The sequence below is a fragment of the Ovis aries genome, chromosome 22 (assembly GCF_016772045.2).
Source record: "Ovis aries strain OAR_USU_Benz2616 breed Rambouillet chromosome 22, ARS-UI_Ramb_v3.0, whole genome shotgun sequence".
NCBI classification, from domain to species: domain Eukaryota; kingdom Metazoa; phylum Chordata; class Mammalia; order Artiodactyla; family Bovidae; genus Ovis; species Ovis aries.
Genome location: NC_056075.1, coordinates 15,178,664 through 15,194,209, shown reverse-complemented (window position 1 = coordinate 15,194,209; position 15,546 = coordinate 15,178,664). Strand labels below are relative to the sequence as shown.

Genomic DNA, 15,546 nt, shown 5'->3' with positions numbered 1-15,546 from the left:
ATTCAAAGTGGTTGGGATAATTTGTCTTCATAAGGACTGTCCCCATGCATGCCAGCCAGAGGACTGCTGCCACTCACTGGCTAAGACACGACCTCAGGGCATCTGGTAGCATAAGTAATTAAGAGCAAACCTTGGATTCAGGCCCCAGTACATGCCCCAACTTTGCCACTTCTTATCTTGTGACCTTGAAAAAAAATATCTGAACCTCTCAAAGCCTGTTTACCTATCTATAAAATGGCGATAACAATAATAGCAGTATCTATCTTATCACTTGCTCATGAGGCATAAGTGAGAATCCTCAGGAAGCACTCAGCATGGTGCCTAGCAGCCAGTGCTCTTTAAACAGCAGATTTCACAGAATAGCTGTTCTTGTCCCAGATGCGCCAGGGAGATCTCAGGTGGGTTCCTCTTTGGGTTGTGATGGGCAGTTTATTAGCTGGTTTTTATATTTGCTTTTAAAATCTCCAGTGAGAATTCTTTAAATATGTGCTATCTACCTCCTCCACTGTTTTTCTTCTTTGCACCTTTTTTTCTTTTTTGTACCTTTTTTTTTCCAAAACAAACTAGTTATTTTAATGTCTGAGAGGTGGTCTATTGCTCATCAGAAGAGATTCCAGGGCTTTTTGTAGAAAGGACTTCATGTCAGGATGCTTTTTTCAAGGAGCTGCTTCCTGTTCTCTCTCCCCCTGGGACAGCCCCTGAAAAGAGTGAGGTTTCAAGTACCCTCCCCCACTGAGGTGGCAGGATGGGGGCCCTGGGAGCTCAGCCCAAGGCAATGGGGCAGAGAGCAGTCAAGAGAGCCTGTGGGTAAGTTCTGGCTTTGGTCCTTCCAGTAACTAGCTGTGTGACCTTGGACAGGTCACTTAAACTCTCCAGGTTATATTGTCTTCATTTGTGATATGAGAGAGCTACTGCTGCTGCTGCTAAGTCACTTCAGTCGTGTCCAACTCTGTGCGACCCCAGAGAGGGCAGCCCACCAGGCTCCGCCGTCCCTGGGATTCTCCAGGCAAGAACACTGGAGTGGGTTGAGCTAGCAATGGACCAAAAAAAAAGAAGGAATACAATTCTCCCAGGAGGATAAATAGTATAAACATTGTACTCTTCAATGATTATCAAAGAAACGAAAATTATAGGAATACAAAGACATCATTTTTTAAAATTATTAAAATAAAATCTAAAGACAACCTTGCTTATTAGTATTTCTTTCCGGGAACATGGCACATTGGTACAACTGATTGGGACTGGAAAAAACTCATATTGTGTCTCATAGAAGAGAAGGAGGAAAATGTATGTGAATCCTCATGTCTGCAAATCACTAGTTTTGAGGTTCAACCTCCTTGAGGTTCCATTGCCTCACTGGAGGAAAAATGGATAAAATGGGGATGATAAAGATAATGCCTATTTGCTGGGTTGTTGTGAGGCTTAAACTAATGTTGATAACGAACTTAGCTTAATGTTTGGCCCATTACAGCTGCTGCTGTTGTTCTGAAGATGAAGTTGAAGAAATGATGATGAGGACGCCTGACTCTGCCTGGCTCATATTGTGACGCTGGTGTAGAAGAAACCTATTCTTCTCTTCTTCCCTGGACTCCTTGTCAGAATGTGACTTCTCAGCAGGCAGGGCAGATAAATGCTCAGCTGCTCGGCCCACTTATCCGGTTTCCTCAGGGATTCTGACCTGTGCCCTCAGAGGTCCCCAGGCAACTCCAAGTACACACCCCCACAAACACATCCTACCACACACACACACCACTACACGTCAGATGCTGGTCCTGCCCAGCTCAGCTGGCATTCAGTTCCACAAAGCCTCTGGTCTCGAAGGCCCTACCCATTTAGCATCTAATGCCCGCTCTGCGCCCCACAACTTCCAGGCAGACATGGGCGGCCCCTCCTGGGAGCTCAAGCTCTCTGATGCAGGTCTGTGGCCCCTGTCACATCTCTGTGCCAGCCCACGGCCACCGTATTTACCAAGAAACTCACCCCACCTGGTGGACGGGGCGAGGAGGGGCTCAGTCCCTTTTCTCAAATGCCCACTTGTTTCTGAGGAGCATTTTTCTCTCCTTCCTCAGATTTCTACTGTGATTCATCTCTTGCTTTTTGGTAATTCAAGTTCAGGATTGACTTGAAATTGCTACAGTGCCTTTATCTACTCAATATCAAAGATGCTTCTTCTCAAATGGTTCCTTGAATTCTCTCTCAATAGCAGGTTACGTTTCTGTTCCCATTCTGCAACCTAATAAGGACTGAAATCTGTTTTCAGTAGTTGCTTGATTTTTTTTTTTTTCTCAGCTTTAAAAATAATTTCAGAGAGCCTCAGAACTGAGGCACTGACAGGAACTCAGGGGTCCTCACTTCATTCATGAAAGCACTGAGGGCCCTGAGACCCCCCTCTATGGGGGTCACACTGTCACTCAGGAGAGAGGAAGCAGACCACAGCCTCCGAAGAAGAGCTCCTTCTACCTCCTAGCCTGTCACAGGCCACCTCTCCTTGGTAAATGAGGCCTGGGCCTGCACTTCTCTCTGGAAAGACAGGAGGAGCCTGGCCACTTAGCGGAAACAGCTCCTTCCAGGCATCCCAAGTCTATCACCTACTCTTTCCTCTCTCTTACTTCCAGGTTTTTGTAAATGCTATTTCCTCTTCCTGGTAACTCTGGCCAAGTCACGTTCATTCTCGAGGTGCTTCCTTCAGGAAGCCCACCTGAACCTCCAGATGAGGAACCCTCCCACATGCAGTGTCCCCACCAGTGCCCTGGACACCCCCCTCTAAGCTAACTGCTGCGCACCAGTCTTGAAACTGATCATTACCTTGCCTGGAGGTGTGCCTCCAGCATGAGGGCAGAGCAGACGTTGTTAACTCACACCAACATGTTAGAGACCTTTACAACACCCCACCTGCAGAGACCAAGGCGCTGAGCACTGGAAGTGGGAAAGAGTCCCCAGGGCAGTCTAAAGCCCAAGGAAAAGTGAGTTGACAATTTTAGACCAAATGACCCTACTCTCAATTCTTCCAGATACCGAGAATAAACTTCTTACTCAAGCAAGTAAGGAAACAAAGTAACCAAGCCCAGATGAATTTGGCTCAGAAAGGTGAACTGACTTGTTCACGGTCACACAAGAGATTTGTCGCTGCTCTGGCTAGAAACCTCAGCATCACCTTTCCCTCTTTCCCTCTCTTCCTCTCTAAACCAGGCAGCCAGTGATACTTTGGAACATGACTCAGACAGGCACCCTTCTTCTCCACTCTAACTGCTTTACCCCTGGCTTTAGACACCTCACACTTGGATTGTTGCAGCAACCTCCTGGCAGGCCTCCTTTCTCTGACCCTTCTCCCTTCTGTGCAAACAGTTGAATTTTCTAAAATTCTAGGCTGCCAAGTTTGATGCTCACAGAAACGGCATTTTGAAACTCACCTGTTACACACTTGTCTACTATGTTAGCGGACATAGCCCTCTCAGGAGTTCTTACGGCTGAGCTCCATCTTATTGCCTCAAACAGCTCCCGGTATGCCTTCTCCAGCTGTTTCAGAATAAGTCTGGTTATAGGAAGCCTGGAAGCTCCATCAGGCAGGGGCTTGTTGGTCCACCACTTAGCCCAGTGCTTGGCACACAGTTGTGAGTGCTCAGTAAATACTGGTTGAATGAATGGACTCATTAATGAACAAATACAGTGAGAAACATCATTGATGTCACTTTCCCCTCCATATATGCAGTACTCGCCTTAGCAGAGGTCCTCATCTTGTCAATACAGTATCCCCCAGGATTTCCCTGGTGGTCCAGTGCTTACGACCTTATGCTTTCACCCAGGGAACATGGGTTTGATCCCTGGTCTAGGTACTAAGATCCCACATGCCACATGGCATGACAAAAAATTTAAAAAAAAAATGGCATAAATTCATTTATATATATTTAAATACTATATGTATTCCCCAAGTCCATGATAACTAACCCTTCAAGAATCTTTGTTGGGAGACTTTATTTGCATATCTAAATAAAAAGTATTCTAGGGTTTCCCTTTTCCCACAAACACAGTGTAAACAGGCTTTGAGAAGTCGAATAGTCTGAGCTTTGCCTCTGCCTACATGTAACTTTATCTGGTCACCAGTGCTTCTGATCTTCATCATCTCTCCAAGGGGCAGGTATCTGGGTAATCAGTGGGATGCTGTCAGGTGTAATCTTCTCAGTACTTTCTTATATAGAAGCCACAATGCTTTGTGCCTGACACGCCGTGTTAGCTGACTGTTCAGAGAGAGTCCTCTTTACTATATATTGCAGCTGTCTGCCTGACAGGGAAACCAGACTTGCTGATATGAAGTTCTTCTCTGAACTCACCTCCTGATGCGAGTTTCTTTCATTCCCGTGTCCGATACTCACACATTAAGTTCCTATTATTAATATGAGTCAACTCAATCATAATTTGTCCTTCCTGGGGCTGACACAGTACCTTTTGATGGTAGTAGATTAGGCAACTTTTCAGCCTGCCTTTACAGACATTATGTTATTTCAAACCCAGGGCAACCAGTAGAGACAACCAGCTGGGGTTTATGACTGGAACAGCATTTTGCAAATGAGTCAGCTGGATAAGCAGGACAATGAAGGCCAAACAGCAAGTGAAAGACAGAGGTACTTAGAATATAGGTCTCCTTAATTCTGGTCCTGGCCTCTGGAGCATCATTCCATGCTGCCCACAGGAGCAATAGCCAAGACACCCGAGAGAGTGAAGAAAGCTAGCATCTCTGGCTGAAGCAATGAAGTGATGGTCTGCATAAGGATGAATCGGAATCACAGGAAGCCCCTGAGGACAGTTCAAGATGACAGCCTCACTTTTAGACCTGGAGATCCCTCAAGTTCCAGATCTGCCTTGCAGCCCAAGAAGATCCTGATCAGCCTGTCTTAATGGCACGCGGGCTGGACCCCAGCACAGCCCACGGCCTGGGTGGTTTTTCCAAGATATGGAAATAGAAGGAACGTGGGCTTGGAATCTAACAGGTGGGTTGAAATCCTACCTGTTCCTCGTAGTAGCTGTGTGAAATCAGGCCCGTGACTCATCTGCAAAATGTAGATGACATCACCCACTAAGTAGGGTTCTCTGAGAGGATCAGAAGGAATATCCTCTATGAAAGCAGTTAGTACGGTGCCATACCTGATTGCTTCCCTTTCCCCCTCTTCGAGTGCCTATTGCTCCTCTCTGAGAGGGCCCTGAGGCTGCGGCACACAACAAGTGCTCAATGTTACTTGCTGTTATCAAGGAATGGAAAGGCCCACAAGGCATGGAGACAATTAAGGAGCCCATGGTAGAGGCAGGCTGTAGAGCGAATGGACCCAAAGGAAAGACACAAGAGTACATCTTCCTCGAAGATGCGTGAGCCCTTGGGGAGACCCAGCAGGTGACTCACAGCCCTTTCATGGCAGAAATCAAAACCAATCTCTCTAGGAAAGAATCAGTTACAGATAGGGTAGAAGGAAGAGGGGGGCATTTAAAAGGTTTAAAAATATTCTTTGTTAAAACAGCTGATGAAACAATCTATAGTTATTAACAACTGGAAACAATTTCTAAGTTAGCCATTGGATAAGTTTTCAGCTAACAAGTTTTGAATCTTGCTCTAATTGGATTAGATTTAGCTAATCAAAAACAGACATTAGAAGGACTTCCCTGGTGGTCCAAGGGCTAAGACTCTGGGTTCCCAATGTAGGGGGCCTGGGTTCGACCCCTGGTCAGGGATCCCACATGCCGCAAATATAACCTGGCACAGCCAAATAAATTTTTAAAAAACACATTAGAGCTGAAATTAGAATTCTACAGACAATTCAGCAGGAAGGGGACTGGATACCCACTTCTTCCCTTGCACTTGTGACCATTAAGCTAAGTATCTTGAAACCAACAGCACTCCTTACCTGGGGGCGGCTGCATGCACGTAAGCACAGCATCTAAAAGGCATTAACCTGCTGATGAAGCTGGTGTGTGAAATGCTACCTCTTGGGCAATGATAAATGCACTAAAAGGAGTGTCTACTACCCATGAGTAACCACCTAACTGGCCTAGGACTTCCTCCCTCTGTTATTCACTGGAAGGACTGATGCTGAGGCTGAAGCTCCAGTGCTTTTGTCCCCTGATGTGAAGAGCCAACTCACTGGAAAAGACCCTGATGCTGGGAAAAATTGAGGGTAGGAGGAGAAGGGGGGGACAGAGGATGAGATGGTTGAATGGCATCACTGACTCAATGGACATGAGATTGAGCAAGCTCCGGGAGATGGTGAAGGACAGGCGAGCCTAGTGTGCTGCAGTCCATGGGGTCACAAAGAGTCGGTTGCGAAGAGTTGGACATGACTTACGACCAAACAACAGCCACTGCCACCCATGAGTAACTACTCAGCTGGCTTAGGACTTCTTCCCTCTGGATGCCAGACCTGGCTTTTCCCTCAGCCTGCAGCTCTTCCCTTCCTGACCCTACTTCTCCAAACCTTCACCTGAGGGCTACTCACCCTGCCAAGTCTCCTCCTGATATGACTTCCTCCAGGAAACCTCCCTCCCCGCCAGGTCTGGGCGAAGGGGTCTGAGCAGGAGCTCCTGAGATCACTGTTCTTCCTTATCCTACATTACTGCAGAGATCCTCAGCAGGGATGGTTCCACCTCCCAGAGGACATGTGGCAGTATCTGCAAACCATTCTGGTTAAGACTGTGTGTGTGACTGGATGCTTCTGCCATCTAATGCTGCTAAGCATCCTGCAATGCACAGGACTGTCCTCCCAACAAAGAACTGTCCAGCCCCAAATGTCACCTGTGCCAAGGTTGAGAGACCCTGCTCTGCTTTAGTGTGACTGTTTACTTGATAATCTTTCTCACAGTGGTTGTCTCATTCAAATCCTCAGTACAATGCCTGACACATCGTACTCAAAAACGACCCATTAAATGACTGTACGACTTTCCACCTCAGCTTCCATCTCTTGTTTACTGCTGCTTGCTTTGACCCTGATCAACTCCCTGTACGGGCCTCACCTAGTACAACTTCTAACCTAGTACAACTTCTGACTATGTTTTGACTCTGGCCAGGCCCCTCCCCGCACCAGGCCCATTTTACTTCTGCTCTATACACTAGAGAGGGTTCCCAGGCGGTGCTAGTGGTAAAGAACTTGCCTACCAAAGCAGGAGATGCAAGAGATGTAGGTTTGATCCCTGGGTCAGGAAAATCCCCTGGAGTAGGAAATGGCAACCCATTTCAGTATTCTTGCCTGGAGAATCCCATGGACAGAGGAGCCTAGCAGGCTACAGTCCACAGGGTTGCAGAGTCGGACACGACAGAAGCAGGGCATCCGGACTTCTCAGCGAGCACAGCTAGACAAAGTCAAGACTGCGAGAAAGGGGAGAAGGCCTGAGCCAGCTGGGCGCAAGGCCAGACCACCAGGCAAATCGGGCAGCTGGACTGTGCAGTTAGGGGCTCAAAAGCTGATTAGTTTCCAAATCCTGCGAATGCCTTCTATTTAATTAATGGACAGTGAGCGTCCATTTCCGAGGCTGCAGGAATCTTCTCCCCCTTAAATGAAGCAGAGCTGTATGATGAATACTTTCTCGAAACCCTGAGTCACTGCCCATTTGTTTCTTTCTGCTTTAGCTACTGAGTTCACATGAATAATTATAAGCTTATTTTACATGATCGTAAGGGGCTGGGTAATTCTGGCAATTTCAAGAATGAAACATTCACAAATCTTTCAGGACTGTGACATCAGGGTTTGGGAATTCAAAAATCGCTGCTGTCTTTATTTTCTTATTTATCATATTTCATATTTTACTTATATCTATGATAATTAATTTTCAAATGAAGTAGTAAAGTCAGGCATCTTTTCCAGACAACAAAGGCTTAGGGAATTGCTGGGTTTTTGAAGCTAAAGATTAGTTGCTTTAACCATCAGCCCCATAATTTCACCTTTGAATTCCTTTAGAACTCTTGGATGAATGCCGAGTTGTCTCGGTTATTTATCCACATCCAGTTTGTCAACTGGTCTAGAACATTCTGTGCATCCACCACTACTTGATCTAGTACCTCTGCTTCTAAAGATGATTTAAGAGTGTTATTCAGTTTGATATATTTTTTCTGAAAAGATCAAGGCAAATAGTTTATTATGCCTGCTGGCTCTCTTTCACACATCCGAAGGAGTTTTCCGGTAATCTACAAAGGTTCTACCGGTTCTCTGGCTGGCTCTTTCACTCCAGTTACTTTAAAAGGCCTTCTTATTTTTGCTTTAATGTCTGTTTCTTACGGATGCCCCTTAAATTATACATGGATCTTCTTCATGGGCTTCCCAGGTGGATTTCTCTGTTCTTTCAACTAATTTCCTATTTTTCCTGAAGATATCTATTTCTTAGGGATATGTCCTGCCTTGAGCAATCCTCTTTGAGCTGCATCTGTAAATAGAGATTATATGGGATTGCAAAGAGTCAGACACGACTGAACAACTAACACTAGGGCTATTGGGGGGCGGGGGCAGTTTCCCAGATGGTGCTGGTGGTAAAGAACTCACCTGCCAATGCAGGAGACATAAGAGACACAGGTTCGATCCCTGGGTCAGAAAGATTCCCTGGAGAAGGAAGTGGCAACCTACTCCAGGATTCTTGCCTAGAGAATCCCATGGATAGATAGAGGAGCCTGGCGGGCTGCAGTCCATAGTGTCACAGAGAGACACGACCGAAGCGACCTAGCATACACAAGGAGGGCTATGAGTCAAATGCAGGAAGGTACGTGGAGAGTTTTGCCTGATGCCTGGCACACAATAAGTGTTTAGCAAATGTTTATTCTTATTCTTAGTCAAAGGTAAGAAAAGGAAGCTAGTTCTTCTCAACCCAACCTACTAAATGGTTTTATGAATCTTGTCATACTTTATGCTTCCCCATAGGTGTTAGCAATGTTTTTTAAAAATTAGTTGGCAAGATTCTTGAGGTTTATGATATTTTTTCATAATCACTATTCACATTTTTCTCATTTCTCCTTTTACATTTACATTATCTTGGTTTTCTATCCTTGCACCAGACCCTTAATCTTAAACTTATTAGGATCATTGAATCACAGTGTTCACACACAGATGCTTCCTGCACCTTCTATGGTGCTTGTCTTCCTTTTCTTCTGTAAAATCATTAGTAAAGGAAATGATCATTTGTCCTAATTCACCCCAGAGAGGTATTTTGCCAATCTACAAGCAAGTAAACACCCTCATTATTACTAATTGGCCCAATTTTTTTTAGCTCGGCCAGTCCTACTCCAGTCTCCAGCTCAATCTCATTATCCTTGTCAGGTGGCCCATAACTCCTTTCTACTGCCATATTTTCATTAACTGTTGGCTATTTCTACCCACTAGGCATTTCCTGATGGCATTTTTATGCTAAGGCTCCTTGGATTTCTCCACTGTTCTGAAAATCTGTTTCATGACCCGAGTTTCCTACCCTTCTTTGCCAGATGTCTCATGAGAGCCTTTGGTTTCTAAGAAATTCAACAGCCCTGCATTCTGCTCTTATTAGGACCCTCAAAATCCACCTGTTCCATGGATGGTCTGTACTACAGCTATCTGTCTATCTGTCTATTTATCTATCTATCTATGATTATGGCTCAGCAGTGATTGCAAAAGTTTCTGATCTTCAGCTTCCTTCTCAGCTTCCCAAATTAGACTTTAGAACCTGGCTGTGGTATGCTTTCAAGTTATGGTGCTGGCACCAAAAAGGAGAGTTTGGCATGTAACTCACAGGGCATGCACAGGACAGCTTCCAGCAAACTGATTTCCTATCTCTGTTTCATCATTTTCACCAGATGGTCTTCATTCGATTTGTGCCAGGGGACCATGACTCCGTTTGCCAACCATTGCTAAATAGTTCTGGAATGCCTCAAGGCTTCCCTGTGTCCTGCACCTGCCTAAGCCTGCAGTGGTTGCCACAGTTCTTTCTTCATGGGTGTGATCTGCAGACCCCACTGGATCCCTAAGCTAGACTGACCCGAGTGGAGAAATCATTGAACAGACATAGTTTCTGGTAAAACCCCTACCCTCTCCAGCACACACACACACACACACACACACACACACACACACACACACACACACACCTGACGCTTCTCTGTACATCTTCACGTTGCAGGTGAGCATATGGAAGTTATTCGTATTCGATGTCTCAGCACTTTGAATTCAGCTGGCACCCAGTGGCCAAGCAAGTCAGGGTGTGAAATGAACATGAAATAAAACACAGTAGGTGTTTTACCTTTTTGTTCTTCTTGTAGCAATAGCTCCTTTGAGAAATGGCAGAAGTGGGCACAAAAAACAACTGCTTATATTTTATTATCTAACCATATAACACTGTCTATGGGGGGTGGGTCCCCATGTATGGGAAAGCTCTTTATCAATGTACCATGCTGGACTGTTAGAGTTGTATCACCTTGAAACGCAAACCCCTTGAGGGCAAGAACTATATTTCCCCCAGGGTATCTCCTGGTCCTCCTAAACTATGACCTGCACCAAGAAACCACCTAAGCCAACTGAACATGAACTGGAAGGGCTCCATCTGTACACCCAATTATCACTAAGCACCTACATGTCATAGTCTTCCCTTTCTCCCCTTCTCCATCCCCATCCTGGGTTACTCACCTCCTTCCCCAAGAATCTCTACATTATCTAAAGCCTCAAAAAGGCAGGGACTGTCTGTCCAGCCCACTGCTGTATCTCAGAGCCTAGAAGTGTGTGCCACAAAAGGTCCCCAGTAAAATGGCTTGAGCCAATACATCAATGAGAACAAACCTGTTTATAACCCGGGCTGGTGTCATGAGCAACACTCTGCCCAACACCAGAGTGTGACCTGGATTCTTTTGTGTCAAGCAGGGCCACCTGCAGCACATGCCAGAGGACAGGCAGATGTGGCAATACTTGTAGGGAAGCAGAGATGAGTGGGGGCAGAGATGGGTCATTTTTCGAGGAGATGTGTGTGTGTGTGTGTAATTACAGTAAATGTTTTCAAAATCACAACCAATAAAAAGAGATTTTTGGTGGAGGCTGCTGTGCTCACTTTAACTGATGATTGTTGTATGCTGTAATCGAGCCTGGAACTCACAGCAGCCCACCCATAAAGCAATGCCCTTCACACAATGCAGCCATTCACACAGACTATCTGCCACTATCACTCCCCTTCTCTCTACCCCAGTGCTGATTACAGGTATGTGATTTTATCTGCCACCATGGTTCTCTCCCAAAGGGATAGTGTGGGTATTCATTGCAACTGCAACCATTCTGAAAACTAGAAAAGAGAAAGTGAAAAATGGACACAGAAGAAGAAGACCTTCACTTGTAGCCAGCACACATCAAAGTGTTGTCTTGGCAGGTGGCAATATCCCCTGGGAAACTGCTAGAAATGCACATTTAGGGGCCCAACTCCAGTCTCCTAGATCCAGTGTCTCTGGGGTGGAGCCCAGAAAGCTGTGTTTTATCCGGCAGCAACACTGCAGATGTTTTGAGAAACAAAGCTTGAAAGCACTGTTGGCTGATTTAAAGAATTCTCGACATTGCCTAGAGGAGGAATGGGAGTCTGGGGTCCACGGAGGAGACTTTTTATTATTTTTTTGGTATTGCTTACATTTTTTCATGAGAATGTCTTACTATTTCAATAAAAATTAAAAAAAAAAAAAAAACCACACAAATAGATGGAACCTTTATCAACAGCACACCAGGATGGAAAGGACAATTCATGGCAACCTCCTAGGAGGTTCCTAGTAATTATTCCCCAACTGTTTACCTGTACAATTTCCCCTCTATTCTACATGACAGATAAGAAGGAAGAAGGTAGAATGATGATAAAGTAATACATTGACAAAATTATATTTTGTTTCTTGACAAAAATATAACAAAATATATTTTGTTTAATATTTCTAAAACTATTAGAGGACTAAAGTTATCCCTTAAGAAGATAGCAATATGACCATAAGTCAAGTCAGGACAATATCAGGGTTAACCATTTCCAACTATACAGCATGATTTTTTATTAACTCAATTATGAAAAGTATTTGTAACAATAGCATTTCTAGATTCTCTAATAACCAGAAGAGAATGAACACAAAACAATTAAAGAGTTTGCGTGTTTAATCCTTGGCATGATTCTTTTTTTCCTAAAGATTACAGCTGCCCTCACACCTTCTCAAATTGAGCCATCAACCTGCTTTATTATTAGCCATCCCACTAAGAGAAACACAGTCGATGCAGTGTTTGGTTAAAGCGATACAAAATGCTAGATACTCTCCTGCCAGTCTGTCTCCCAAAAGAAGAAACAGGGACTGCGTGAACTAAAAGGGCTCCTCAAGCAAAAATGGCAGGAACAGTTGTGTATAGAGACCTCCCTGCTACAGGGTCAGAGTCCTCCACATTGAACACAAACATTTTATTTTCAATAAATCATAGAGCCCAAGAGTTCCTATCGGCAATATTTTGTAACAACGCACATGGAAAAATAGTTTGAAAAAGAGTGTATATAAGTGAATCACTTTACTGTACACCTGAAACGAACACAACATTATAAATCAACTATACCGCAATAAAAAATAAATAAATAATTTAAAAAAACAGTTCCTGTGTCTATCTTTCTGCCACAACAAGCACCAGGCATTCACTCCTACGAAGACGCCCACACTCTCATGGTATAAAGAGGAGTGTCAAATGCCCCCTATTCTCACTTTGACAACTCTACACTACTTTGGACGCAAGAAAAGTGAGCTTGTGTCAGGAAATTGACATGAGTTCTCATGTTATTTTCATCCATCCACAAAGGGTGTAGAAAGCATAAAATCTTAATTGAAAACTTGAGTCCCAATAATACTCATAAAACATCATATGCTCTTGAAAGGGGTTGTAGAAATTCAGAAATAGAGTTATGTGAGCCATTTCAAGAGTAGTCTTCATAGCTTGAATTCCTTAAACACAGTACTTTGCAATGAAGTTAGCCAAATACAGAGAAACAAAACAGTTTTCAAGTTTTATTCTGGGTTATTTTTAACCCCAGATTTTTTTTTTTTTTTTTTTAAAGAAAAGGAACAGAATTTGGAATTGAATTGGTGCTGAGCAGGAAACTACTCTTTCGGTTATTTCTTGAACTAATCTTATCAAAGGTCCAACATGTTCTCAATGTTGGTGAATAAATAGCTTAACCACACAGATAAACTATGGACACTGACACGGAAAAACATTTTCAATAAGGTATATTTAAAGCATTAAAAAACATGTAGCTCATTTCAACCAGGGATGCTATCAAACATGACTGAACTGAACTCTTAAGTATACTTTAAAATTAGTTATACTAAGCCTATTCCTTACCACAATCGTATTCACAAAAGCCAAAAGACTAAAAAGAAAATCAACTCTGCAAAAGGAAGATCAACTTATTCAAAAGCTAGCACTCTGAAGACTATCCTGAATCAGAAGTTTTCATTAAACTAGATGTTGATACAGACATTAACACACCACAGGCCATTATAAAAGGAAGCAAAACAAATATCTAATACACCCCCAGGATTCCTTTCCAAATCTTGTAGATTAAAATGCACAGCGATCATCTTAAAGCTATGTCTTCAAAGGAAGAGAAATTTGCATCTCTAACTGTTCAGTATTTTGGGCTAAAACATTTTAGAAACGTCTTTAACTAGGGAAGAAACTTCCCTGATCCTCTTTGTGAAATGTCTCAGAGGAATTGTGTTTTGGCTAACACTGCACATCGGTGTGAGAAAAGGAACAGTCCCCAGATTTCATGCATTAAGAACGTCAGGGGACTTCCTGGACAACAGGAGCCCTTACCTGGTCTTCTTTAAGGCTTCAGCATCCACATCCATCCTTTAATAAGGTAAAACTGGGCACTGCAGAGAGAGGGAAGAACCAAGCAACCCTCAAGGCAGACTGAGAGCGTGCAAAGCCCCAGCTGACAGCTTGCTTCCCTCTCCTGAGGCTCTCTGCCTAAGAGGCTGCACAGAAACCAAGCCCGGTGCCAAATCTTAATCCTTTTGCAGAATCTCACATGGAGCTGCCTCACCTCTTCCATTCCCGCAAAGCTTCTTCCTGCTGCACTTCCTTCTGAAACCATGAATCATTGCAACGATCCACCGAGTGAAGCCCAATCTCAAACTGTACAAAAAATCCTGTTACATGCGGGGTGATGAATGTTTACATTAGCCGAAATGAAATGATGTAATATCTAGAATCAAGGGAGGGCCCCCATCCAGAGTCAGGGCATTGTAAGAACTGCTATGAAATATGATTTTTCTAAATGGGGAAAAAAAAAATTACTCTGGGGTTTTATGAATCTAGTCTCTGTAAATTTAGGATTATTTGGGTTGTTCTGGTCTTACTGAGAATGAGCATGCTTTCCAAACAGAAATTCAGAACTTTTCAGTTACTTAAAGCTTTAGTTGGAAAAAAAAAAAAAAAAAAAAGGAGCAGACAGAATCCAGTGCATTCGTGTGCAAAGAACCTGGTATCAAGGTGGCAACAGTGGAAGGCATCAACCCAGGGATGTGGAAGCCTGCCATGCTGCAGGAGACCAGAGCCTCTCCCAAGTGCAAATGCCTTCAAAGGAAAGGCATCGTCCAAGAAAAGCACTGTTTATTTAAGCCAGAAGTCCACTGTTTTTCTATAAATTTGTTTAAAATTATTTTTTTGGCCACAGTGTGCACCATGTGGGCTCTTAGTTCCTCGGCCAGGAATTGAACCTGAGCCTCTTGCGTTGGAAGCTAACCACTGGACCTCCAGGGAAGTCTCATGACTTTTGATGAATAAGAAAGCCCAGGGCTTCCCAACACTATTCCTGATAGACAACTGCTATTGGTTACTTGGGCATCTGATGGTCTTCCCTGATCAGGCTGGGATGGGAAGGTTTGAGAGGCACAATGCTGGATGAAAAGGGGAAAGGGGAGGGGAAGTGGCTTGTCAATAGAGCCCACTTGTGAGAGAGCCCAGGTAAGGTTTCAAGACCGATCAGAGATTGGCTTGTGACTGGTGGGGATGCCAGAGGTAGACTGTTTCATTTCGGATGTGTTTAACCGATCATAATGTAAAAATTTAAAAGTAATTATCATGCGCCACACACTGTGCTAAGCACATTACATGAAAACCTCATTGAACCCTCACAACAACACTATGTGGCAGATACTATTACCATTCCTATTCTGCAGATGAAGAAGCTGAAGCTCAAACCTGGTACCTAAGTGATGGCACCAGGTCAGGTGCTCCTTGACCACCAGCCCGCTGCTCCTGCCGGCTTCACCAGCTACACAACCACACCATCACAAGCATGCTCTGTGCTCTGTGAAGTGACAAAGTGTTACTACACAAAAGCATGGCAAGCATGTGTTTGCAGTTCCCCAAAGGCATAAGCCAAATCCTTGGCTGCTGCCGCCCAAGAATGCCAGGTCCCAGAGCTCCTAGCCTGCTTGCCAGACCCTTGGAAGGAAGGTGGAAAACCTCCAAATGTAGCGGTAAGAATCAAGTGTCACATAAAAGCATCTCTGGCCTGATCCAGTTCTGCCATGAACCAGTGTGACCTCAGTCA

At 44.2% G+C, this 15,546-nt stretch overlaps 1 protein-coding gene across 5 annotated transcripts in view; it reads right to left on the bottom strand.

The window, feature by feature from the left end:
- Positions 1–15,546, bottom strand: part of PLCE1 (phospholipase C epsilon 1) — a 374,028-nt gene that overhangs the window by 228,670 nt on the left and 129,812 nt on the right. For 2 of the 5 annotated variants that reach the window (XM_060405026.1, XM_060405027.1), the window contains exon 1: positions 14,032–14,129. The exons of the other annotated variants lie outside the window; for them this stretch is intronic. In XM_060405026.1, the coding sequence (XP_060261009.1) occupies positions 14,032–14,082 (51 nt within the window). In that variant the 5' untranslated portion in view covers positions 14,083–14,129. Of the gene's footprint in view, positions 1–14,031; positions 14,130–15,546 lie in introns of those variants that run through there. 5 annotated transcript variants of the gene reach the window in all.